The sequence below is a fragment of the Anguilla rostrata genome, chromosome 7 (assembly GCF_018555375.3).
Source record: "Anguilla rostrata isolate EN2019 chromosome 7, ASM1855537v3, whole genome shotgun sequence".
Lineage (NCBI taxonomy): Eukaryota > Metazoa > Chordata > Actinopteri > Anguilliformes > Anguillidae > Anguilla > Anguilla rostrata.
In genome coordinates, this window is record NC_057939.1 from 19,638,636 (window position 1) to 19,664,618 (window position 25,983).

At 45.6% G+C, this 25,983-nt stretch overlaps 1 protein-coding gene across 3 annotated transcripts in view; it reads right to left on the reverse strand.

Moving 5' to 3' along the window:
* The window catches only part of dennd4c (DENN/MADD domain containing 4C), a 53,236-nt gene that overhangs the window by 25,145 nt on the left and 2,108 nt on the right, over positions 1 to 25,983 (reverse strand). For all 3 annotated transcript variants that reach the window (XM_064343508.1, XM_064343506.1, XM_064343507.1), the window contains exons 2-4: positions 8,107 to 8,418; positions 987 to 1,239; positions 578 to 647 (exon numbers count right to left, since the gene is read on the reverse strand). In XM_064343508.1, coding sequence (XP_064199578.1) covers positions 578 to 647; positions 987 to 1,239; positions 8,107 to 8,405 — 622 coding nt within the window. In that variant the 5' untranslated portion in view covers positions 8,406 to 8,418. The remainder of the gene's footprint in view (positions 1 to 577; positions 648 to 986; positions 1,240 to 8,106; positions 8,419 to 25,983) is intronic.

Below are 25,983 nucleotides of genomic sequence, written 5' to 3' on the forward strand. Positions count from 1 at the left end.
AGGTCTGCACACACAGGTACGACTCAAGACCACCATTACATCACAGCCATTTAGCAGACGCTCTCATCCAGAGCGACTTACACAACTTTTTACATAGCATTTACAATACATCCACTTATAGAGCTGGATATATACAGCAGCAATGAAGGTTAAGTACTTCACTCAAGGAAACCAGGACAGCTTCCTACCTGGAAATTGAACCTACACAACCTTTAGGTTGCAAGACCAGTTCCTTTCCCATCATACTACACTGCCACCAAAATGAAAGTCCATTTTCTCTTTCAGTTAAGAACCACACGTCCAACATTTCCTTTGACAAAAGGTAAAAGGTAAATGCCAGTAGCAGATTGGATGGAATCAGACATGCTCGCAGCTACCCCTCAGCTGAATTAGTCATTCTACTGAGTTTTTCCCCTGTGAAAAAGGATTTTTAAGCGAGTTCCCAGGGGGTTAATATCAGATAACGGATGGCATTTCATTCTTAGGCCTCAGCGTCATCGCTCTCCCAAGGCCTGTCACCAAGATCCACCGAAGGAAAAACAAAATGTCATCGCACAGAACAAAAGATGCCACTCACCTGCTTTGTATGCGATCGAGTTCGAGGCAGAGACAGACTTCTTGTAGCAAAGGAAAACACTGGAGCCCCACTGAAAAAAGAAATAATCGCAAAATTGAAAAACACAATGAGACACTCTGTTAGTCCGGTTACTATCGATCGTTACATCCAGAGACCATAAAACAACCCAGCCAATGCCAGCCGTCCATACGGTTCTAAATCGTAAGACCAGGGTAATGACATCCCCAATGTCATTTGGCATGGCACTTTGCTCTGGATGAGAACAAGCATGGCTGTATAGAGCACATTTGGAGACAGGAAGTAATGAAGGATAATGATGCTGGATAGATCGGTGTGGTCTGTGCTGGGGGCTGGTTCCCCGTGAGGCTGCCCCTCCCCGCACCCCCCCGCACCCCCATCCCCCCCTCACCATGCCGCAGTTGAGGTTCTTGTCCACTTTGCAGAAGGTGTGGGGCGGGGTCTCTCCCTTGCTGGTGACGATGACGCAGATGTCGGTGACGGCCAGCGAGTTCTGCGGCTGGACGGGCGGGGCGCGGCGTAAGGTGATGAAGATGCGCTGAGACGTGGCCGAGCTGTTGTTGACGTTGGCGCAGCGTCCGTAAGGCGTGGCCTGGATGACCTCACAGCCCTGGATCAGCCTCTCCTTGCCTTCGTAGAGCACCCTGATGACCAAACAAAGCACACAATCTGATGAGTGGACACTGAAGCACGCACGCACACACACACACACCCTCTCTCACACACACACAGTCTCATACACGCACTCACACCCTCTCTCACACACACACAGTCTCATACACACATTCACTCACACACACGTACACATGCACGCACTCTCACACACACATGCACGCACGCACTCTCACACACGTGTGCACACACTCTCACACACACGCACACATACACACAAGTACACGTGCACACATGCACTCAAATGCACGGCTTTCGTTACCACATGTTCAACAAACAGTTAAATTAATAACTAGAAGGCAGCTGCAGTGAACAGCACATGTTTGTAATCACAAATGATACAAATCAAATTTGTATTCGCAGCCATTTCAGCACTGAAGCAGGCAAAGATGGCCTCAATAACAAGAGTACTTCCAACAGAGCCACCCCCACATCCATTGTGTATTTAAAGGTCACCAAAAGGCATTAAACGTTGCAACAAAAAATTCTAAAATGAAGAAACTAAATCAAACCAAATTAAAAATTTAGATTAGCTCAAATATTTAAAAACATGCTAATAGGCTAGCCTGGGAACAGTCTTAGAGAGAGAGGGCAAAATGACATCCAAGACTGAGCCAAATAAATGCAGTGCATGCCTGCTTGATGCACTTTCCAGGATCTAAGCACTCAGCCCCACTCAGTTTGCAAATGTTCTATTACAAGGTTTGGATTGGAAATAAGTCCCGGCATTAAAAACGCACTCAGACGCACTCTGTACATCTCCCAACACAGCATAACTCAACAGAATGACAAAGTGCAATAAACTGAAACAATAGCAACGCGGCTACGGTGCTCTTAGCGCCTGCGGTATCAGCTGCAGCCTCGAGGCCACAGGTTCACTGGCGTCGTGAACAACTAGAACACTCCCACTGTTTCCATTCAGACCGGGGCAGTGCGTCACCGTCTCTCCCGCCTCACACCCACACCGCGCGGTCTCCGAGGGAGCGGGAGAGCCAACAACCGGCCTCTGACCTGCATTCAAATACTCCAAAGACAAACAGCCAACCCAGAAAACACAGGCCTGCGACAAGCCCCAATGAAAGCTGCTAGCAGGCAAACAGATCATCAGATGACTCAAGCCAAAGCATATATACTGTAGACCACACAATCTATGCTGTTATCAGCTCATCAGCTATCAGTTATTGCTGGGGCCACTAGCTGTTCTCCATTATGTGACTTGCAGGAACTTGTATTTTAATGGTTATCCTCCAGGGGTCCCCATAGGCACCCCAATGGCACATTCAAGTAACTAATAGTACAATTGAGTTTCTAAGTGAGAGATTCATAAAAACAATTAGTTGATCTAATATGGGGAGAGTCAGGAAGGAAAGTGAAACTAGATGAATGTATAAATGGTTTTCATTCTTACTCAGCAGTTGAGCATAATGGCATTTGAACAGGTAAAGTAGTTGATTGAAAAAAGCTGAAAAGCTTGACTGAAAAGCCTGATTAGTTGAATCACAATTTTTTTTTTTTTTTTTACCTTTTTGTGCAAGGTAAATGTTATATAACTGCTCTCATTTTTAATGTGGGCTTTCCCCACTCCTTCGAACAAAACCTAGCATGCCCCAGTATTACATTTAAAAATACTGCAGCATGCCCCCTGAGGTAAGTAATTGAACTGAATTTAACACGTGAGTGTCGCTTGTAAACACCGCTCTCAATCACTGTGTGTGCTTAATTAGTGGCAATTACTTTATCAACATTATTTATTATCGAGGTGATGCAAATGGGTTAATTGTCTGAGAAGGGACATGGCAAAGAGGCTATCGCCATCTCTAGCTGGCGGAGAACAATGAGAGAAAACAAGGGGAGACGAACTGCTGGCCCTAGTTATTGCACTCCTGCAAATTCAACAAATGGTGGCTGATGAGGCCGCTGTAGACTACATAAGTGGAGTGCACAAACTGGGCCAAACTCACACCAGTTTTTCCATTACTGTGATTTTATTTGCACTTGAATTGTACCACAGACAGAAATCATTTTCTTTTTAATTCAATTTCTATTCTGAATTCTGGGCTTTTTCAACTTAATCGAATTGAACTTTTCTTTTTAGATGGCCTCTATTACCTGGGTATTGGAAAAACAGACATAAAGAAAAACCTTAAAGAAACAGTGGCGGGTATTTCAATTGCACAAATAATGATGTGACAATAGAACACTGTGGTTTTTAAAGTGGGGGGGGGGGCTGGGCGTTTATTCTTTCGTCTACTCAGACTACCACTACAGCCCTTTGAAATCACTCTGACCACGGGCGCAGAACAGCTTGGTACTGGTTCTTGCTGGTCCCCCCCCCCAAATATGTTCTGAGAATAAAGGCTCTACCACTTCAGCACACACTGTTCTGAAGTTTACTCACAGGCGGGGGTATAAAGAACAGCCCCGAGCTCTTCACATGAACAGCAGGAAAGAAGCTTCAGTTGCATGGTCTGCCTCACCCTCACTGACACTGCAGTGGGCACTGCAACTCTTCACTGGATCAGTGGTACAGTGTTCCAGCTTATTCTGGTAGTGAATATGCACTCCAAACATATACACGTATACACACTGCATTCCAATCTCAGACGATCTTCATTTTACACTCCATCATTTACTATCAGGCTGTCACATAGAACTTCACGGAATAGGCTTTTCAAAGGAAATAAAAAAATCAAGGGGGGGGAAGCATTTGAGCCAATGAAGGGGAGAAAAAAGGAAAACAATTTCCATACTTCAACGGAGATCATCCCCCATGTCCCATGACGACCACGGTCGCCGCACAGACATCCTTCAAAGGGAGCGCTGTACAACAGCCCTCAGACTACAGCCCGACAAAGCACAGTCCTGCTCTGCACCACGAAGCTCTGGCTGATGGAAGGTTCCAGAACATGTGCTCAAACAGCTGCACCTCATGAAAAGGTGGCGGAAGCGTCCTCACTTTCAGAGTTTTTCTTGCCTCAAAACAAGGCTATTTCTGGCCTTTTCCCTCACATGGTATTTTTGTTGGACATTTTATTCATATTAGTCACTGTGAGTTCCACTCAGCAAGTAGATGATTGGATAGACATTATTCCCAGCTGGTACCAATTTTTTTTATTTAAGAAGGACAGTTATTATATTTTTCAAAACTAGTAAAAACAAAAAGGCGTAATCAGCATAATTGGTGCGCTGCCCTTAAAAGATCAAGGCAAACATGACTCAGATGTTGAATGAGGATGGAATTATACTGTATTCCTGACTGAAGCTTCACCCCAATAATGAGAGCTCGCTGTTCACATATTCTGCCTTCTCATTGACAATGCAGGTGTAAGAATCCAGGGCAGCAAAAGATAGGATAAATAATTCAGGATAAGTAATCCACACACATTTTCTCAAACCCATAACGGGCTGCCCATTAAAAGGAAGAGGATCTGACACCCCTGATCTACACCATCTACTGAAGAGGTGAAATGGCAGCTGTTGAGGCCATACTGGTTATCAGGAGATTTCACACGTTGGCACTAGAGGGGCATTCTGTAAGGATTCTCACACATACACACACACACTCACGCATGCATGCATGCATGCATGCACGCACGCACGCACGCACGCACACACACACGCAAACCACACACTCAAACACACACACACACACACACACACACACACACACACACACACACACACACACACACACACAACCCTATCCAAAGGAAGATTCTGAAGATGCCTGACAAAAGAGGATGACATTTCTGGCAGCTGAAACATTCAGCCTGTCCAGTGACCGATATTATTTCAGAAGAGGCAGCCACATCATCATCCACAGGCCTGATTCCAGAAAGCTGGAAACCTTCCAGTGCCCCTGTGCTTGACATTCAAAAAACCCTGTTGGCACAGCGATGGTGTAATTAGAATCTGGAGAGGGTCAGGGCTCATAAGATGGGCACTCCGATATCAGGAGACAAACAGGACCAGTACCACGGGCAGCTTCTTTTTCATTCATCCCTACACACTAAACAGGGTCAGAGCAGCAGCATTCACAAAGGGAATTATCATACAGAACAGCACCAGTGAGCACAGTGAGCACACTCAATCTCACTAAGGCCCTGGCAGGGAAAGCAGTTTTCCATAGCAAGCAAGACAGGAGGAAGATGAATAATTAATTGACATCCTTTTTTTTTTATTATTCCTACCATGAAAAATTCTGTCTGAGATAAATGCTGCTCTGAATAGTTACCAGCCTTATGTAAAATGGACCACAAGAGTGTCAAAGCAGAGGGCCTTTAAATAGAAACCACAGAACGCCTTCAAATAAATTGACTGTGCAAAAGTTCTGCAGCCAATTTATTTAACGTGGGGTGCAACTGAGGAACGTTTTTTTGCACCAGGATTCAGTACTTTCGAAGACAATGGCAAACACATTTCCCAGTGTGCAATGCAAATACAACATTAACATAAACATAAATATAGCACAGTTGATAAATGACCTTTGATTGGCTCTCCTTCAGCCTGCCCCCATGAGGATATCGCTCCTGTTACCCACCAGACCACCAACGAACATGGACCTGCATCAGGCTTAAGATGTGGGTGCGCTGCATAAATGAAGGTTTCTGCTGAGGTACGGAGGAGCAGACAAACCCTCTGCACATTTGCCTGACGATGTCATGAGCCAATGGGGCCCCAGCGCTGACCCTTCCAAACCAATTACCACTATCGGATACACCGGGGCAGACCGGCCCGGCACAAGCACGACCCGTTCTTTACTGGACATGCTCTTCCTCAGTCAGGGAGAACAAAATAAACAATCCTGAAGGAACCGAAGCAGCTTTCTTGCACATGTTTTGATTTGACCATCTGTCCTGAAGTCTAGCGAAAGCGATTCTACCGATTCTTGGAATAAGTCACATTAGCCTGCAGACACTGATTAGGCAGAATAACCTGCGTTTGAATGACCTACTCCCCTCAGTCTCATGCACTATTGAGGCAAGGGATTTCCACGCATACCACAAAAACACCCTGTATTTTCTGTAATGCTACACTGAGGTGGACACTGAATACCACAGTCTCATTAAAGCCAGCATAAGCCAATTTCCTCTCTTTGTTGGCATGTAAAATGTCTTATTTCAACATTATGCTAGCCTGTCATGCACTGACCCACTAATTCCTGCTCAGAACCTGACTAAGTGATTTCCTGGAAAGCTCTGGGGTGCTGGGCAGGCATGTGCCCCTCGCCCTGTGGGAGGGATGGGCTCCACTGCACAGCAAGAGAAGGTGGATGAATGAATCTCCCTCCATCCCCTCCTCTCTCAGCAGGGACACCATCTCCACCGCCAAAAACGACCCTTCAAAGAGTCAGGCGAACCTCTTGACAATGGAAGCTGAGCTATGACTATAAACTAGGAAGCGGAACGCCCCATTAAGACTCATCCGCCCACCACAGCCCCCCAAACTCCCCCACACCCTGAACCCCCCCCACCCTTCGTCCCCCGCACGGCAAGATCTATCCAGGAAAACAGCAGATTCAAACAGCACCAGCCCTGACATCTTAAAAAAAACAGCCGCATCCCTTCACGGGAGACTTGTTTACGAGCCGGTGAAAGATGTTCCAGGCATGTCTCCCAGAACTCCGCTACACCGCAGGAGCAAAGCGGCTGACGTGTGTGTCCAAGCACCCTCCTGATAGGACGGCCTCACAGAGCCATGCTCACCATTAAACTCCATGCCTGTGCACCACCGCATATTTACCAAAGAAATACAGCTTAATTACTTTAACAGAGGATATGACGCTTGTGCCCACCTGGATTTTTACACGTGGTCCTTAAAACCAATAACCACTACATTACATTACATTAAATTACATTACATTATATTCAGGCATTTAGCAGACAGTCTTATCTAGAGTGACTTATACAGCTTATAGATTTACATACCATCATACATACTTTACATATATTCATACAGCTGGATAGTTACAGAAACAAATCCGGTTATGTACCTTGCTTGAGGCTACCATGACACCGGAGAACCAATCCTGCAACTTCTGAGATCTAATCCCCGTTCCCTAACTTTCATGCTACACTGCCACGGCTGCAGATACGACACCTACTATATCCTTCCCACAACATCAACAGGAAGACAACAATGTCAACCTGGACACAGAAACACGTAAGGACCTTCATATGATCTACCTACAATTTCCTACCAAAAAATCTGGAGCCTCCCTTCAGAAAATGCAACACCCAATAAATAAGAAAAATCACATTAGAGGCTTTACTGGGAGCTTCCTTGCATTATTTTGCATGTGTTGTCTCTCAGTAATTTAAGTGCCACAAAAAACTTCTCAAAAAATATATGATTCAATAATATCGATCTCTTGCACTTAGCCAAGTGAAGCAAGAAAAAAAAACCTTTAATTGACTGGCCAGTACAAACCAGATACGACACAAATCTAATCCTCTCTTTTAAATGCATTTTGAAAAATGACCCCAAATTTAATTTTTAATTGTTGTCTCAGCATTGACAGACCGTCCCGTCCCTCCACTTCGTCAGCAGTGTTTAAAAACAACATCACGGCACAGTGCTGTGGTTCTACTTAAAGCTGGCCCTGGAGTTAATTGGTCTCCTTGGGATGTTCACAGATTAAAAATAAGGGTTCCATGCAAACAATACAGGGTTTATTCATAGCCTGAAAATCATTCAGCAGAAAAGCAATAGCTGTTCAAAATATTTTGAAATACAAATCATAAAAATGCATCAAAACTGTGCTGGTGAGAAACCAGGAGGGTCAGAGTTGACCGAAAGCATGAAAAAAGTAGCAGGAAAGCGCGTGGATGGGCGCTCACCCGATGTCGATGAGCGGGGCTCTCTCCCGGCCCCTCTTGTAGCACAGGAAGAGCTCGGGGCTCTTGAGGCTGCCGTGGTTCAGGTTGGCCTGCTGGCCGCTGTAGGTGCTCTCGATGCAGGTGAAGCCCTCGGGCACCGTCTCGCCCGCCGACTTGTTGATGACGGCCAGGTCGGTGATGGGCGCCTTGGGCCCGCTGGACTTGGTCTCCGACAGGTCCTGCTCCAGAGGCGTGGACTTCTCCGTCAGCCCGGCCACCACAAAGTAGTCCGTCACTCGGTGACCCTTGTCCTCGATCATGGCTGGGGCGTGCCTAATGGGCGGGGGGGAGGCAGCGGTTAGCAGTGTTTTGATAATTACATTACATTACATTACAGGCATTTAGCAGACGCTCTTATCCAGAGCGACTTACACAACTTTTTTTTTTTTTTTTTTAATAGCACTTACATTGTATCCATTATACAGCTGATTATACTGAAGCAATAGGTTAGTACCTTGCTCAGGACACGAGTGTTTACCGGAATCGAACCTGCAACCTTTCGGTTACAAGCGCAGTTCCTTACCCACTGTGCCACACTCCGTCCTGATAAGGGGGGGGGGGGTTTGTAAACTCTAGAGACCAACATATCATTAGAAGCTTTTAATGTTTTTAATGGGGGCGACGTAGCTCAGGAGGTAAGAGCGGTTGTCTGGCAGTTGGAGGGTTGCCGGTTCGATCCCCGCCCTGGTCATGTCGAAGTGTCCCTGAGCAAGACACCTAACCCCTAACTGCTCTGGTGAATGAGAGGCATCAATTGTAAAGCGCTTTGGATAAAAGCGCTACATAAATGCAGTCCATTTACCATTCAATGTCAGGTAAACCAAACACAGCTCATCACTGTAAATCTGCTGAGGAATCTGATTGAACAATAAACATGCACTAGACAGCCAACACTAAAGCACTGCAAAGACAGCGGGCACATAGTTCTAGGCTGGCATGGTTACCTACATGGGCCTTCTGCTCATAACTCTGGGGAATTCACTTCTCTCACATTTGTAAGTTATGCTATATCAGTCATTTAAGAGTCTGCTAAATGACTAATATAAGCGTACGGAGCTCAGCTGATGACAACGGTTGAGTCAGTGAAGTGTCAATAAGCAGTCGGTCAGCGTCAGAGTTGAAACTGAAAATAACACTAGAGAAATGCACCGAGGAATTCAGTTACAAAATACTACAGAAAAGGATGCTTTCACTTTGCCTTTTACACTGTATGAATATAAGTGAGATTTGGGGAGCAGAGTACTGCATTTAAATGAACACAATGTTACCGCTGCTTTGATTAGTGTAAACAGCAGCTAATGAATTCCCCTTCCCTTCTACCAGTTAAAGAAAACACTCTCAGCTCAACCTCTAGACTGGAAACACCTCTCCCAGTGCACTGCATTTTGGGCCATGCCAGGTTTTACTAGAAGCAGAGTAGTGCACCAGATGGAACCCGCAAAGCAAGATTCTCCATTCACAATGTTCACCTGCTTCTAGAAAGACTTGCAATGGCTCAAACACTGATCCACTGATTGAGAGTGCCATTTCAATCCCAGAACTTAGATTAAGGTTCAAACAGATCAAATAAACGCCCATCAACATCCGCTCCACTAACCATTCCAAAAAACAACTGTCTGTCTGTTTTGTATGTTTTGCCTCCACCAATCAGACATAACAGGGGTTCCCATTCTAATCAAGTGTCTTTTAATCCTGCTGTTTACTTCCTCTCAGTAATTTTACTCCCTTTCAGAGTCTAATTTCTTTCTCGACAATTTAAGATGCGCATTTAATTTGTGCTCTATCCACAGTATTCTCAAGAGCCGTGCTTTCTCAGTTAATTCAATTGCGCCTGAATTACACAATTTCACAAACATGCACTTTGTTCTTTTCATCTCCTGTTTTCTCCATATAACTTCAAAGGGAACTTGTTTGAAGAAAGACAAATTCTGCAGTTAGTGCTTTTGTTGACAAGGCAATTGCAAAACTAATCTGACTCGACTATGGGTTTGACAGGATATGCATCATAAAAGAAATGCAGAGCTTTCCATTTATGAATAGCCTGTCCTTTTGCTAACATACAAGGGTGGGCCCTCCAACACAAACTTATTTTGCAATAGCAGGAGGAGAATGGCACCATTTTCGACTCCTAAAACAATGCCCGCTGCACTTTTCTGTCCACGCAGACCTACTTTTGTTAGGCAAAATAAAAAGTTATTAAATGTGCCTTATCAAAGTCGAGCAATCCGCATTATTTGGGAAACAAAGACAGCATTTGCATGTAGTGCTTTCCAATGGTGGACTGATGGGGGGTGGGGGTGGGGGGGGCGGACTCAGAGGATGTGGCTGGCACAGCAGCCAGGAGTCTTGCACCACTGTACCCTGCTGGGGGATTCCTCTCCCCAGAGTCTGAACATTACCCTCACACACCCCCCATGACCCAACACCATCCCAGAGACCTCAGCCATACACTCACTCCAGAGTGAAAGAAGTGTCTTAGTGAAGTAACAGGGAGAGGCGTGTCCCTTCCTGAGGCACTGCCTCCAACCACGAGACCGTTTAAAAATCTGCCTTCGAGAGCCATGCAGAACCACAGCTCAAGGAGGGGAAAAGAAAACAAAAGAAACACCCTCTCAGCAACAACTGCCTGGAGGAAGAAAGAGAAGCTAACACAAACCTTCAAAGCCCTTCAGAGGCCAGTGTAGGAACTGAGATTTTCCCCAGACGGAGTCACCGCTGCACTGCGTCAGCTGTGTCCTGCTGAAGAACACGCACTGAGGAACCGCAAGGGAATCTGACTGAGCACATTTCCTCATTACTTCTTTGAGTAATCGTTTATTTTACCTTTGAAAACCACAGCCTCACAAACCTGAAAGTCTTTATCAATGCCATAATTCTTCTGGCAATGGAAAAAAAAAAAAAGTGCATCGGTTTGAAGTGGCCAGTGTAAGCTGTGTGTCACATAACATGTTCTTCAGCACGGACCTCAACCCTCTGAATACCATTCTGTACCTTTTGCGTTTTTGCATCCTAAAGCTTCAGCGGTCGGTGGCTGAAGAAGCTCTGTGAGGCTGCATGGTTCTCAAATAACCACAGGCCACTCAGACAAACCTGCCCTGGGACACCCCACATCCTGTCAGCCAGAGACATCCAGTAATAGCGTCCAATCAGGACAAGAAGCAAGGCGACACTGAACCACAGAGGTCCATGCTGTCACACTAGAATAATGGAATGTGAGGACAGGCACTGCCTTTCTGATCCCCCCAGGGGTCCCAAAATGACTCCCCCAGTGTGGCATTTCCAGGACAACCCCCACACCACCCCCTCCCCTAGCTCACCACATGAGAACCAGGCCTTAAAATACATATCACAGAGTTGGGCTGTACTGGCATGGCTTCAGCTATCTCCTGAATTTTCCATGGTGATAAAGAGAGGGGTAGTGGTGAGAAGTCACCCTGTGGCACTAGCCTCCCATTGGCTAACCCACTGTTTGACATCTTACTCATCACATCCAACAGGGAAGTGAGAGCAAAGGAACTCACAACAGTACTGTTTCCATGGAAACTATACTGGTAATGTTCCAGCGATTTCTGGGATGGAAAAGTTTGTGGTACCTGCAGTAAACCAGAATCAATCTGCACAAGGTTTAGCAGCAATTATAATAAACCAAGATTGCCGTTTTCAGCACCAAAATGGAACAAAAACTAAAAATCACACTTCGAATTTGAGGGGTGCAAAAATTTATTTGACTGAAGTTAATACAACTGACAGAATTTTCCACTCCAAACAACACCATTCCAGAAAGTAGTTAAAGATTTTATCAGCACCACAAGGCTTGTGATGGCGGTCGGCGGTGGGGGAGGGCTTGGAGTTACTGAATGCTCACTCAGAGAAGACTCATGTTCCACAGGGAACGGCGTCAGAGTTGAAAAGCCGAAGTAGATCAGCCTGGCTAGGCTCAAACAACTTTACAGAAAAATCCCAGCAAACCCTTAAATCCAGCAAAGCCACTGCTCATTCTGTTTTAATGACCGTGCAGCGAAGGGGGGGGAAATATCACAACCCCAAACAAGGAAATGTACTATTTACAAATGAGAGAATGCAGCGGTCGCTAATGTGCGGTTACTTTATTTACAGTCAGCTAAAGGGAAGGACAAAGCTACAGCCCCGGACCGTGGCCCAGGATCCTCATAAAGCCTGAGCACTCAGAAGGGCAGAGACGTCTCTCTGTCTGCATTCCTGCATATTTTACTCTTTTCTGCAGTGTTGATAAATTTCCCCCACAATCTTGGGGGAACAGCTAAGAGTTTAATAAGCACTAAATTATGGTCTTAAAAAAAAAGTTTAAGTTTCCCTTCAAAATTACACTGCAGAGCACAGAGCTCGCCAACCAAGAGTGCTTTCCTAATAATGTACACAAAAAGGCCATAAACACTTTCCGTTCTGGCATTTCTATCCATGCAGGTCTTTGAAGCCTGCTGTTATTGAGAGCGACCAATGAGGCGGCGGGTCTCCTTGTGACCTCACGCGGCTTCCTTAAAGGCACTGAAGCGGCTGGTCGGTCTGTGGGGACAGTCTTCCATCCGCATCCCTCTCAATCGTCCTGCCCACACAATGGAATCACTGACTCACAGCGGGCAGCTTCTCAAGAGAAACGCACGCTGGCATGGCCATGAGGGCCTGGTCAAAACGCACGTTCAGGTCCAAGGGAGTTTTACTAAACTGCAGGGGGGGGGGGGGCACCACACCAGTCTGCTGACAGCTACCATGGTTCCTTCTGAAAAACTTCACTTTGTTGCTTTCGCAAGTAATTTCTGTGTGTACACAATACTTTCTGTCTTCTCATTATGCTTCTTTCATGGGAAGAAAAACAAATGTTCAAAGATGTCATTTCTCTTGAAGCATTTTTTCCAAACAGAAATCTAAACAAAAAGGCGGACCTTTCTTCCAATCACAAAGCAGCGGCCTAAATGCTGGGTATCTCCTTACACAAGTGCATAAGAGCATTACTGAAAAGCGACATGGTGGACCTTTATTTACTTATGTCAAAGCCAGAAAATCTAGTCAGCTTTAAGGAGTGGAATACAGCTGTATATGTACCATAGTTGAACATTTAAAGACTAACCTATCTGTGACAATGCTTCATTTCTCACTAGCCTACATATCAGGAGCAAACTGGCCTTTCTTGGTTTTACTTAGTTTTATAATGAAGCACAAGATTAACTCTGTCCTGGTGAGTCTCCATTTATAGAAACAGCCCCTTCAAAAAACGCATACGTGTTAAAGAATTCTAACTTTTGACTGGAAAAAAAAAAATCCAGCTCATTCAGCATTACAAATAAGCCTGAGTACAACAGAGTCTGGCTTTCATGGAGACAAAATTCAAGCCTCAGCCATTCCTGCCAGAAACCCCAAAGACAAGTAAGCTTTTAAAAAGAACAAACCTGATATCCGCACTCTATAATGCAAAGAGTTTCAAAACCCTGATTCGATGGAGAAACCTGCCTTCCAGTAGGTTATGCATGAATACATGCATGAATGGATACACGCACACACATACACAAGAGTTAAACTGCTGTCTCTGTCAGGACCAAGGAGTTTTATCTACTGAAAACAAAACTGTCCCGTTTAGAATGAACTTCTGTGGATTGTGGCTCAAATGACTCATATTGAAACATCCACCTCCAGTCGTCTTGGCGGACCACACTTTTTTCCTTCTTTTCTTTTCTGGGACAACTTGCAGTCAACATGACAAGCTGGTCTAGACAACATCTGAAGCGGTCTGTAACAGCAATGGACTCTTTGTGAAGGGCCTACTGCAGGCATTAACCAACATGAGCAAATCACATAATGAGTCTTTTTTTCCCCTTTAATGACACCGTAGCGCTCAGAGACTTCAACGCAGAGCCTCGCACACAGTCGCCATGACGGGAAATCGCAGGGATGGAAAAACGAAGCACGGGGCTCTGTGGGCTGAGGGCCCGCCTTCAGCGTCCAAAGCAAGTTCTTCACGGCCCGTGGGGGCGGCGGCAGGAGGAACACAAACTTCCACATCCCGGACGCACGAGCCAAGATGTCCGCTTTAGCACACGGATGAAGTTCTCGCCGAGTTTCTGATGCCACAATATACCAAAGTAAACCTCGAGGCGTGCCAACTCCTGTCCCGTCAGACCTGAGATCTGAACCCCTCTTTGAGGCTCTTTGAGCAGCACATTCCAACGGCAGCCCAAGCCCTTCCAAGTGTCAGTCACCAACCCCATTTCAACATCATGTCGCAAGTCAAGTTTTGTAATGTGGACGGAGCGCATGCATAGGATCACATGCAAGTTATGAAACGAGGGATGGGCCGGTGAGAAAAACATCTAATGTTACTCCAGTGAGGTGACTGTACCGCTGCTTTTGGATTGTCCTATAAAGGTGTGCCACAAGCCACTTCTCATTCACAGTGCAAAATGAAATGGGCAAGACCTGGTTGTATGCCAAGTGCTCTCAGGCACTCAAGCAGCACGAGGCTCTGCCAAAATGCCAACTCCACCATGTACAGAGCGCCTCAGTAATCCAGGCCCGCTTCCACTGGAGCTAGGCTAGCAGGTCAGGCAGCACATGATTTTGTGTGACATTTTTTTCTCCCCAATCAAGCCAACAAGAAAAAATGCTGGCTGAAAAAAAAACTTAAAAGTAATGCATTTATTTTTTAGTTTAAACTTCAAGCACTATTTCTTCTGCTCTGGGATAAAAGACAGGACGCGTCTCTCCCCGTGGGGCTGCGGAGGCTTGCCGAGCCCGGGCAGCCGAAGCCCAGCCATGTTCCAGCGTGGCCGGGATAGCCGTGGTTACCTCAGTGGAAAGAGCGGAGTTACCGTCCCACTGCATGACCATCTGCATTCCGCCGGCAGGAAGTAATCGCCCTGCAGTAGGAGGACGTGCAGTGGAGGCCCTCTGACCCCCACCAAGTGCCCTCTGGGAATAAAGGCGGAAAGGCTGACGCACTGGACAGCACGTCATTAGCTCAAAGGGAAGAGACAATGGAAGGTGGCTCTTATTGGCGGCTCAACCAATCAGCAGGCGAGTATCAAACGGTGGCTGTGTTTCAGGAGCACGCCCCCTTCCCCAAACTACCCCTCCCACCCATCCTGTGCCTCCCTTCTGCACAGACTTGGATTACAGACAGAGAGCCACAATGAATGGGAATGGAAAGCAAAGTCCTCTTTGCTGACAGCGGGGCAGGTAAACATTGGCGCAACCATGGAGACCAGGCCCCACCCCCTCACTGACTGCCAAGATTGTGATTTTTTTTTTTCTGCTGCAAGTTCAGCTGTGAGCAGCCATCGATCTTCTGCTGGTCTTCAAAGCTTATCCCCCCCCCCCCTCCTGTACTCAAATGTCCACAGCCCCCAGAGCCATCCCGAGGCCTGCAAGCTCTTAACGGCGTGCTTGCAAAGTGAAATATGGGGACGTGAGCGCTCCAAAAATTTGGCCAGGAAATGAAAATGAGAATCTATAGGCTTCCATATAGTGTGGAGTGCACATAGGAATGAGAGCAGATTAAATTAAAGGCTTTCAAGTGGAAGAGGAAATGAATATGGAACTGCATATGAACCCACATCTTAAGACGTCTTATCTGAGTTCTGAGGAGTCACTGAGGAAGTGTTCCGGAAACAGAGGCCGCGCAGTTCATGTGATGAATGTACAGTGGAAATCAAAGAGGGCCGAACGAGATATAAAGCTCATTACCTGCCATTCGTTTCCATTATAAGAAATACAGCCTGCTTATCAGAGCTTCTGAAGTATTAACAGCCTGCAGTATGACCACAAAAATGTATCCTGTGTTTGACATGAAGCTTCCTCGCTCTTGAAACTTAAAACGGAGTCACAAATCCATTCCAAACTGTACAGTAACTACCCTCAGGGGGGAGGGGGGGGGGGGGATCAAATTTTTGGACAACACTCACAGATCTTTTTTTTATTTATTTTTTTTAACATTAGATTTAGGCGTTATTGACATCGGTCCAATAATTTTCATATCGTGCACCTTAAATTACAATATGCAAAAGATTCTAGTTCTCTGTTGGCACACATTTTTCTCCTCATTTTCCATGATGTTGAAAGCCTCCCTACACTCCCTCTCACCAGCTGCGTGTTCGGCCTGATAACTTAATGCACCGATGACAGCCAAGCTCTGAAGTATAATGTATGCACAAAGCAATCAAACGCAGCAGGGGTTTCACCTGCTCAATCAGCACACGCCAGACATTTCTCATTAAATATAGTACAAAGGGCTAACAGGCAATGCTTCTGCTTTAAGCCCACAGTTACAGACATAACTACACCAGGCAGGCCTGATATATGGAAGGGAAGTGGGGATATAAGACCTGTAACAGCTCAGAACATCAACCGCTGAATTCTCATTTGAAAAAAGGGATCTCAAAGGCCAACTGCCAGAAAGCAATCGGCAAAACCAAGCTTCTGAAGAACTAATACTACTCAGGAAAGGAGAGGAAGCCAGTAACAATGTTTTTTTCCCTTCATTTATAGCACAGACATCATTGGTTGCTCTCAGCTGAACTATAAAAGGCTACAAATTCAAAACTGTATTATAGTTATTTCAAAATTGTGTGGTTTCACCATTTTTCATAAGCATGAAATGATCCCCGGATCTTTCTGCCGTATGCTGGGAGTACCTTAAGCAAGTTACTGTCACCCAGTTGCTCAGAAACTATGGAAGGAATCAAACTGAAAGCAAGTCTGTACAAGGTCTTCAGCAAATAAATTACCATGGTAACTAAACAGGAAGCAGTGACCACAGATCATTCTCGTAGTTAAAAACAAGATTCAATCGGTTTGTGAAGCGTCCGATAAACTAGGCTTTCAACCCTCTGCCCAATGCCCACAAGCTACCTACGACAGCATTCACATCCAAAACCCACCTCCCTCTCTCCCACTCAGGCCCCACAGAGTGCTGGGAAAGCCACAGTTTCCCTTTGGTTATGGAACCTCCGCTATATTTGAGGACAGAATGGCTGTTGCTTAGAAACAGGCTGCTCAAGTATGCAGGAAGGCCACAAAACAAATACGTCGAGCTGCACGTTATAAAAACACGGCCCCCGCCATCCGTCATCCTGGCGTACAGACATAAGCGGCGAGCGCGCACCGTCCTTTTCCGGAGACGGAGAGCGCCGCAGCGAGCCTTACGCTCGCACCGCCGTTTCGTTTGGGGCCCTGCGTCCCGCTTGATCCTCTAGTTTCGGAGCGCACGTCTCACTTATCCGCTTCCCCCCCCGGCCAAGGGTCACGACCCCGCGCAAGCCTCATAGAAAAAGACAAAGAGCAGGGGGCCCATCAATCAAACCTTTCCCCTACGCAGGGAACCCGCCAGCACCTCCTTTCATGCGTTCAACATTCCGACTCGCCCCCACAGCGTCCGGTTTGGAACTCGGACTTCTGGTTATCGCCATCAAGGGGTGTTCGTAATTGTTCCGCAGTCCGAAAGGTTTCCCATTTAGCGTTTTTTTCGCATGGAAGTGGGACTGCCTGGCCCATTGTGTCTGGAATTCAAAGGTCACATTTCTTGGCTGCAGCACCGGTTTCATCTTGAACCACAGGCACAGATTCCTGCAGGCAACAATGAGCATGTTGAGAAACCCTCTTCTACATGCAAATGATACCACTGCCCCCAGGTAAGGGGGCCTAGTTTTTCATGAATGCAAAAATCGCTAACAGCCAAAAACCCTACTAGTGGTGTCATTAGCGCCACAGCCCATGCCAGGAAACCCCATGAAAAACACACAAAATAAAAGACATTTGGATTATAAAGCTGATTCCTGAAGGTCAGTTTCCAAGAACTGTAATCTGTAAAACAGGAGGGGATTGGGGGACGAGGGGGGGGGGGGGGGGGGATGCATTGTGGGATACGTGCAGCAGTGTGATCTCATCCAGGCCACACAAAGGCCCCAGACACTGTGACGGGGCAACGGGCAGCCCAGTGTCCTCCCAGCGCTGCCTGCCCCACTTACGGGAGAAAGACTCCGCTAGGAGGCCGGGCCTGGGGGAGGTGGGGAACTGCTAACGGCGGAGTGCATGTCCCTACACACCGAGCTAACGTGCTGGAGCTAGCCAGCGAGGCGGCAGCACCGCCGGCACGAGCGGAAACACCTGACTCAAACGCAGGACGCCACGCGGCATACGCTGGATGCAGTTCCCACATCCATTAAGGAAATTAACAGTTGCTTAACGGTTGCTTAATGGCTGCTTAACAGTTGTTCAGTAATAATTGCAAGCATTTTAAACAGCGCGCCCCAACATTGTGATCAACGCATACTTTGTGCTATGTGAAAAGTACATGGGGGCAACAGCTTGGTTCGACCCCTGGAGAAGACAATCCACTTCTCCGCTTTCCGCAGAAACTAGGGGGATTGGGCAAGGCAACAGAGGGGATGTGAAAGGACTGAAGTGCTTTGTTTTGACTGGTAGAGACCAGAATGGCATACCTAAAGCAAGAGACTCCCAGCAGGGTTTACCAAACAGTGAAATCCTACATTTTCAAGAGAGCCTGGAGCCTTTAATTGCCCACTGCTTCTTTGAATACAGACCATGTCAGCTGAGGTTACTCTCGGTTCCTTGCAGGCTAATGACTTATGTGATCTAAAAAAAGAAAGGTGAAGAACAGTATTACTACAGCCACTTGGGGCAAATATAAAGTAATGGTTCCGACAGGCTGTGATTAAGTGCTATGTTATTCAGAGTGTTTCTGAAAGCCCGGCTGAGAGAAATTATTAATATTCACAAACCGGGAAATGTGGGGAGTGGGAATCGTAAATGAACGCAGCATGGAGCCGGGGAACAGTCCAGCGGCTTTCGGGAGTCTGAATGCATGCAAAATACACAATAACAAAAATACAAGTCCCACAAAGCAGTTTACACACAACAAGCAACCCTCACATTTACAGTGTCATTCAAAAGCACGTGAACCACAACTGCATGGTTAAATTACATCAGCCCTGCACCGCAGCAGTAATGTACTTAAACAAATATCGGTATGGCGGTATACCTTTAACACTGATCTTAAGCACTCTTTCTGTTAACAGTTCACAGCTAATAGCCTCCATGAGATTAGAGCCTACCATAAGTGACACTTGTGTCACCCTGCCCTAATGATCAGGACGCTCCGCAGGGGCTGTGGCACAGACACCTCGCCACCTGTCAACACCGTGTGGTGTCAAGGGGGCGGAGCCAGGGTGGAGGAACAAAGTGATGGCCAAGCAGAGCATTTTCAAGTGGTTCTTGTCCAATGAGAACCAGCCTTTTAATGGGGTCAACCGAGGTTACTGGATTTGAATTGAACTAGCCACCTTATTCTGGGCTGCATTCCAAAAGGGGCTCTTAAATCCTTTCACAAACATTCAATTGAACCAATGTGTTGTACAACAACACAGAAACAGCCTTGCTTGCTTCTTGCTGAATTATAAATTTTCTGTACTGAAATGTCACGCCATGAAAGAACTCAAGTAAATGATTTATGTACCAGGGGAAAAAAAATATTGTAATAATTGTGTAATAAAGTGTAATACGATGACCCAAGTTTATTCTTTTAATCACCAGAGGAAGGAACTCTTCCCAGAGATTTAAACACTAAAGTCTCATGGAACCATGACTACAAAGACCAAATGTACCATATTTTCCCAAAGACCAAAATGTGACACACTGCAAGTGAAAATATTGCTCCCACTATAAACGTGACGAACAGTACGACAGATAATAGCAGGCTGCCGCTGCGTATAAGCCAGCACACCTTTCCCAGGCTCTCAGGGAGAGCGCTCTGGCGCTCCCTCACCAAAAAGAGCAGTGTGACCTCAGCGCCACCGGCATTCTACCGCATCCTGTTCCCCTCAGCCACCTGCACCGCGCTTTACACCTGGCCCCACCCGCCAGCCAATGAGGAGAGGCGCAAGGGCTCGGCCGTCCGCCACCTGTCGCAACGGAACCAGGGCCGACGGCCACGCTAGCAGACGAGACAGACGGGCTGAACAAAGAGAATCCACTCGCTTCGCTCAGATTTCAGGCAGCGTGACGCAACCGACGATTGGGACAAAGAGACCGTTTATGGCAGCGATGTCGTAATGCACTGCTTCTCAGAGACGAAGGAATGCACACAATGTGGCACACATAACATTTACACAGTAACCCTTGGTACGGTTACCAAAATATGAAATATGAACAAAAATAAATAAAAACCTCTTGTGGTCTCAGGTAGCAAAGTTACTCAATTCTTATACGCGGTCAGCAAGTACACAGGCCAAACAGAAGTGTCAAGCTTTCAAAATAATTCATGAGCTTTGCTTAAAAAGTTAATATGTTTATTTTTATATGGCACCTTTCTCAGACATGCTAGCCTCATACATGACTGCATGAGCTCAAGCCCTGGTGAACTGCTTATCAAAACGAAAATATGGGGGGGAGGGGTCTAAGTTAATCAAAAACCTTTTAGCGTCTGGAACTAAAAAATGTACTCTGGAAAATGTACTTTCAAATAACAAAAATATAAATGTAAAGCACCCCTCAAAAGGAGTCATCCACCTACTTATCCAGCAACCTGTAAACTGTAATTCTGATGGGCTTTAGTCTATGCTGGACCTCTAAGGTCAGTCTGAGGAACACACGCACGACATACATCCAGAGGCAGAGCTTACAGCATGCCCAAGCTCCAGCTCTTTCACTCGAGCGTTTCTTTGTGGCTATGAGTGTACTGTTCCCGAAAAAGGCTGTGTGCCAATTGCATCTATGTGGGAAAATCCTTGGAAATAGTTAGCAGGAACTTTGTAGCAGCTTTCCGGTACCATCACCCCAATCTGTAGTTCATTGAGATCTAAGTATTGCAGAATTCACCAGTATGCGCAATTTTATCAGATGAGATGGGCAACTCCTCACAATGTCCTTTTGTGGTTGATACCAGTCTTTGTCCTTCATTCTTTCTTCAACAGATAGCCGGTGGGTCCATGATGATATCAAGATAACATAATCTTAGGTCTCGATTACAGTCCAGGGTAGGACACAGCATGTGATATCTATTTCAGAGCTGGCTAAAAGGCATGGTTTCCTTTCAGTAAGGAAAAATCCAGCCCTACTAGACTTTGGGTACTGGTCACATGATATGTAACATTAAAACAGAATCGCCTGTGCATAACTGTCAATTGTCCCAATACATATCCAGAACCCATTCATGGGTTCGTTCAGTGATGGGCCCCTGATTTTTATGTCCAGCTCACAGGGTGAAATCACCGCTTGCCCAGTATGCAATCACACAGGCCAACTTAGCCTGGACTGTGGACAAGGCAAGCTTTCAAGCGTTCAACTGCCATACGGCACAGTTGATGCATCCACTACACACGATACATATGAGAATAGGACATAAAAGGAGCCATTATTGACATGGTATTCTAATCATGAGAAGCCGCTTGCCTTAGGATATGTCTTACATTTCAGTCACAGTCTGAAACACACATTTTCTCTCAGTCCCCGAAGCAAGTTCTCTGGATTGAGCAGGCAGAACATGCACTGCTTACACCTAACCTAAAATCGATTACGACAAAGTAATTACTACTACCTTTTCTTTGCGTCGTGGGAAGCGAAAGCTCAATCCTCTGGCCCTTTCTTCGGTAAGGGCGACTTCCTAGTCCTGCACACCCCAACTCCCCACCTCCCTCCCCCCACATTTACTGTAAATCAGACCAAAGTCAGACTTGCTCTGCAGCAAAAAGACCACGAGATTTTCACACCATTAACCAATTTGCAGCTTTAGGTCAGAAAGGGACGTGTGATAACGCACAAAGAAAAGACCAGTGATCCTCATCTGAAAATACCCAAGAGCACAAAAGTATTTGCTATGATTTCGATGCAAATGAAAGGCTCGCATGTGCTATAAAAAGCCAAAGCAAACGGAATGGCACTGAAGGATAGAAGTGCCCTGAACAAGTGTTGTGTAACAGCAATAAAATTCACAGCTAGCACATCCAGTGAATAGGAATGGCAAGCTACTCAACTCAGGACCCATGGTTCTTTCCAGAGCTAAAGTCCTCAACTGTTTTTACTGCTGTTCTGTATTGCAACATTAACTAAATGGATTGGATATTTTAATTGAGTATCAATACTTCAGCAAAGTGAAAGGCAGACCGTATTAGCGGCCATTATTATGCACTCAAATACAATATGGAAAAAGAGCCTAGTATGCGTATACAGTCTAACCCATGAATCCTTTTACTTAGTATATGTATGACTTTATCTTTCCCTAGGCCAGGGATTAATCAAGTATGCAGGATACCACAAGGATACCTATGAGTCAGAGCCACTCTTTAATTTAATCAAACAGATAGGCAGCCTCTATCGAGCAGCCAGAAAACTGCCAAATAAGAAAGCAATTGAGTGCTTCGTGACAGATATTGCATCACAAGACAGCATGGCTAAAATGGTGAAAACAAACTGGCCCTCTGGACTGTCAGCTCTTAAGCGTACACACACACACACACACCACTTCAGAATCTAATCACCATCCACATATGGATTTCATCGTTTCCTCTGACCTTTCAACTTATCTGGCCTCCTGTCAGAATGTAGTTTCCCTGGTATCCTCCAGATACAGCCGTCTGCTTTCATATGGTCGATCCTGTTTCTACCTTTCCTGACCAAAATCTGGAGCACATATCTTCATGCTAATTTAATATAGACGTCTGAATGCCTTGTGAGTTCTTAGGTTGTCCATTTTATTTTTTACATTCATCCATTTTTAATTGCAAGGATTTTTTATGTTGTTCATGCTACGTTCACAGGCATGCTACTAGTCATTCACTCCCTACTTATCTACCATCCGACACTTATTACAAAGGAAATGATAACGCCTGGCTCAGCATATAGACAAATCAACAGCACAAGGTCTACTGTCACGCATGCAAAGTGTAGACAGCTTTCGTCAGTGGCTCCTGGAGAATTAATCCAGGGCAACAGCAGGACCAGTTTTACCGCTCCCCGTACAGCCCAGACTCCCGAGGCTCTCAGAGAGAGCAGAACATTTCGCTGCTTCCAGCCGATTCCGAGCGCGAGCCGCCCGGGGTTGCCGCGGCGTACATATTTCACAGCCTGACAGCAGCAGCAGAACCGCAGAAACTTCTGAAGTGAGGTGGCAGGGGGAAGGGGCGGTCGGCGTGAGGAATGCTGGTGACCGTCACCGGCGCGGTGCTATATGACCCCGCATTATTCACGTTACATATCTGGAATCCTCACTATTTGGAATTCCCCCGCCGGGTTTTCAGCATGGGGCTGCAGCAGCACATGTTTACAATCCATATTGCGTTGGGCGCCAATGCCCACAGCCATTTCAGCACACTTTCAGAGCAGGTATGGCGTGAAAGGAACTGAGGTGCTTCTCTGCGAGTGATTACGGTGGTAATGACAATGCTGTACATTACACTGGGCGCTTCTCATGCCACCATTCATCACCTAAAAACAGGTTCTGGTTGGGCGCCAAAGTATGTGTGCAATCAAAAGCCGCTTCCTACAGCATGTCAAGAGATTTGCAATAGGAGCTGGGCTGGCTACAGTGAATGAGTTTTACACAGGATATTTTACAATAAGGCCTGTGTTTGGTCTTGGATTCTTGACAACTCCAGATACAGGCAACAGTACTGCTGTGATCGGGCCTCTCTGGGAAAGATATTGATCCTAACAGTAATGGCACGGTGACGATGAAGGTTAGAAAACCCGTTGTTGGGCAGGCGTACACAGGCTCAGTCCATTTTTTTCCTGGAACAGTCATTTTCCACAAAACAAAAACTGATCATAAAAACCAATTCATGCGCATGAAACTAATTCTAAAAGAAGAGTGAGCAACAACAAAACTAATTAAAATGTTGGACAAAAGCAGCCAGCACAGCAGGGCACTGTTCTGAAGTAAAAAAAAAAAAAGGGAGCCAAGCTCTACAGAAATGTACGAGTCATGAGACTAGTTTCTCCTCATGCATGACAAATCATCTGTAAAACACTGACTTACTCCAGCCTCACCATTTCCACAGTATGAGAGAGGTGAAAACGAAGCACTAATTATTCTTTCACATCAACAAGCTAGCATAAGGCTGACACAAAGATTTTAATTAATGGAATCATTCCTACCCAACAGATTCGGTCTCTAGAGTTTTTATACTCGATTGAGCAAGGTGTTCAAATATTGCCCAAATTCATCTATAGAAAATTCTTCTAAGCATTAAGTGACCTGTACACAGGTGCAACAGATGCTCTGAGGTACAAAAGGCATTCACTTTGTGGTAAATGGACCCTCTAGTAATCAACAAAAAGTAACTGGAATGGTCATTATCTGGAATTTGATCTCCTAGCAGCTTGATACAAAGACAGCCAATGTTTTGCATGATTAGTGGGGTCTGAAGTGCGTATTGACCATCCTTCTGGTCTTCTGTTACAAAGACGTAGACGCCACTGCATACAAAAACATACAAAATTTCTCACCATATTTTGCCAGAGAACACTGTCTCACAAGCCCTTCCTGAGATGGAGCTATTCATAATAAATTTTATTTAAAATGTGCTCACTGTCTGTGTAAAGAACACCTGCTGCACAGGCAGTCAGCTGGTAATAATTTACCAATGCTGTATTTTAACCCATCATAAAACGTGCTGAACCCATACAATTCTGAATGTTCTTTGAAGCGTCTGTCAGGCAGTTTCCAAGAAGCAATAAAGCGTAATTAGTGTATTCACCTGGGAAGCAGGCTAAACTTTCATGTCTTCTAATGTGAAAATAGGCACATTTCATACTGATAAGTACAAAATAAATCTTAATTTTTATGCACAAGGCTACACAGATGCCTCTCAGCAGGCAAAATTAAGAAAAACTAAAATTCTTTCACACTGGCCAAATTTAAATTTAGGAGCAAAAAGTATGTTTTCATTCACTCTTGTGAGCACACCATTTGGACTGTAAAGGCTTGTTAGACAATAGCCTGCAGCAAACAAGGATAGAGAGAAAACCTGCTCGACCTACATTCACTCGACAAGCCTTTGTGTGTGTTCTCAAGTGCCGCAGACAATAGTGCAGTGTTACATTTCCCCAACTTTGCAGAAACTCTCCTCTCCTACAAACTGTGCCGATTTCTCTTGGGCCCACCAATGGCACCACATTGGACCATTAATGACCATTTACGCTGCATGAGCTTTGAACCTGTTAACTACATGAACCTGCTTACCTTCCTCTACAGGACCCTGAAGCCAGCCTACTGCACACGGGCACACCACTCAGGCATAGGTCTTGACCCAGGTAATTTAGATTTTGCTCTCCCACCACGATGGACTCAACAGATGGTCTCCAAGGTAAATGTCATAATGATGCGTTTGCCCGTCAACAAGAGGATGTTTTTTTTTTTTTTTTTTTTTTAAACCTAGTCAGCAAAACTGATTTAGCCTTCCTGGAAAACTGCACAGTTAAAATGACGACACATGCTCATTAAAGGTTAACAGCAAAGTTGTCAAAGGGTAACTGGGAGAGGTGGCAGTTAAGAGTCAAGTGAAAAATCACAGCTGCAGTTCATGCATTTATGCCTGCAGTGCAAGTCATGATCCATGAATAGACAAAATTTTAAGAGCTTGCAGAGATGGAACTTGAATGGAAACTCGAAGCTTCAAGGCTTTCCGGCCCTGCTGAAATCAATCATGTTCATTCCTCATTGGCAATCACCCATCAAATGCAGTTTATATTTAACTTTTCTGGCTGCTCACCAATAAAAACACTTCCGGGAGTATTTTCATTGCGAGCCCTGCTACGTCCCTCAGCCAGCTAATTAGCTAGAACTGACAGGAGCGCTTT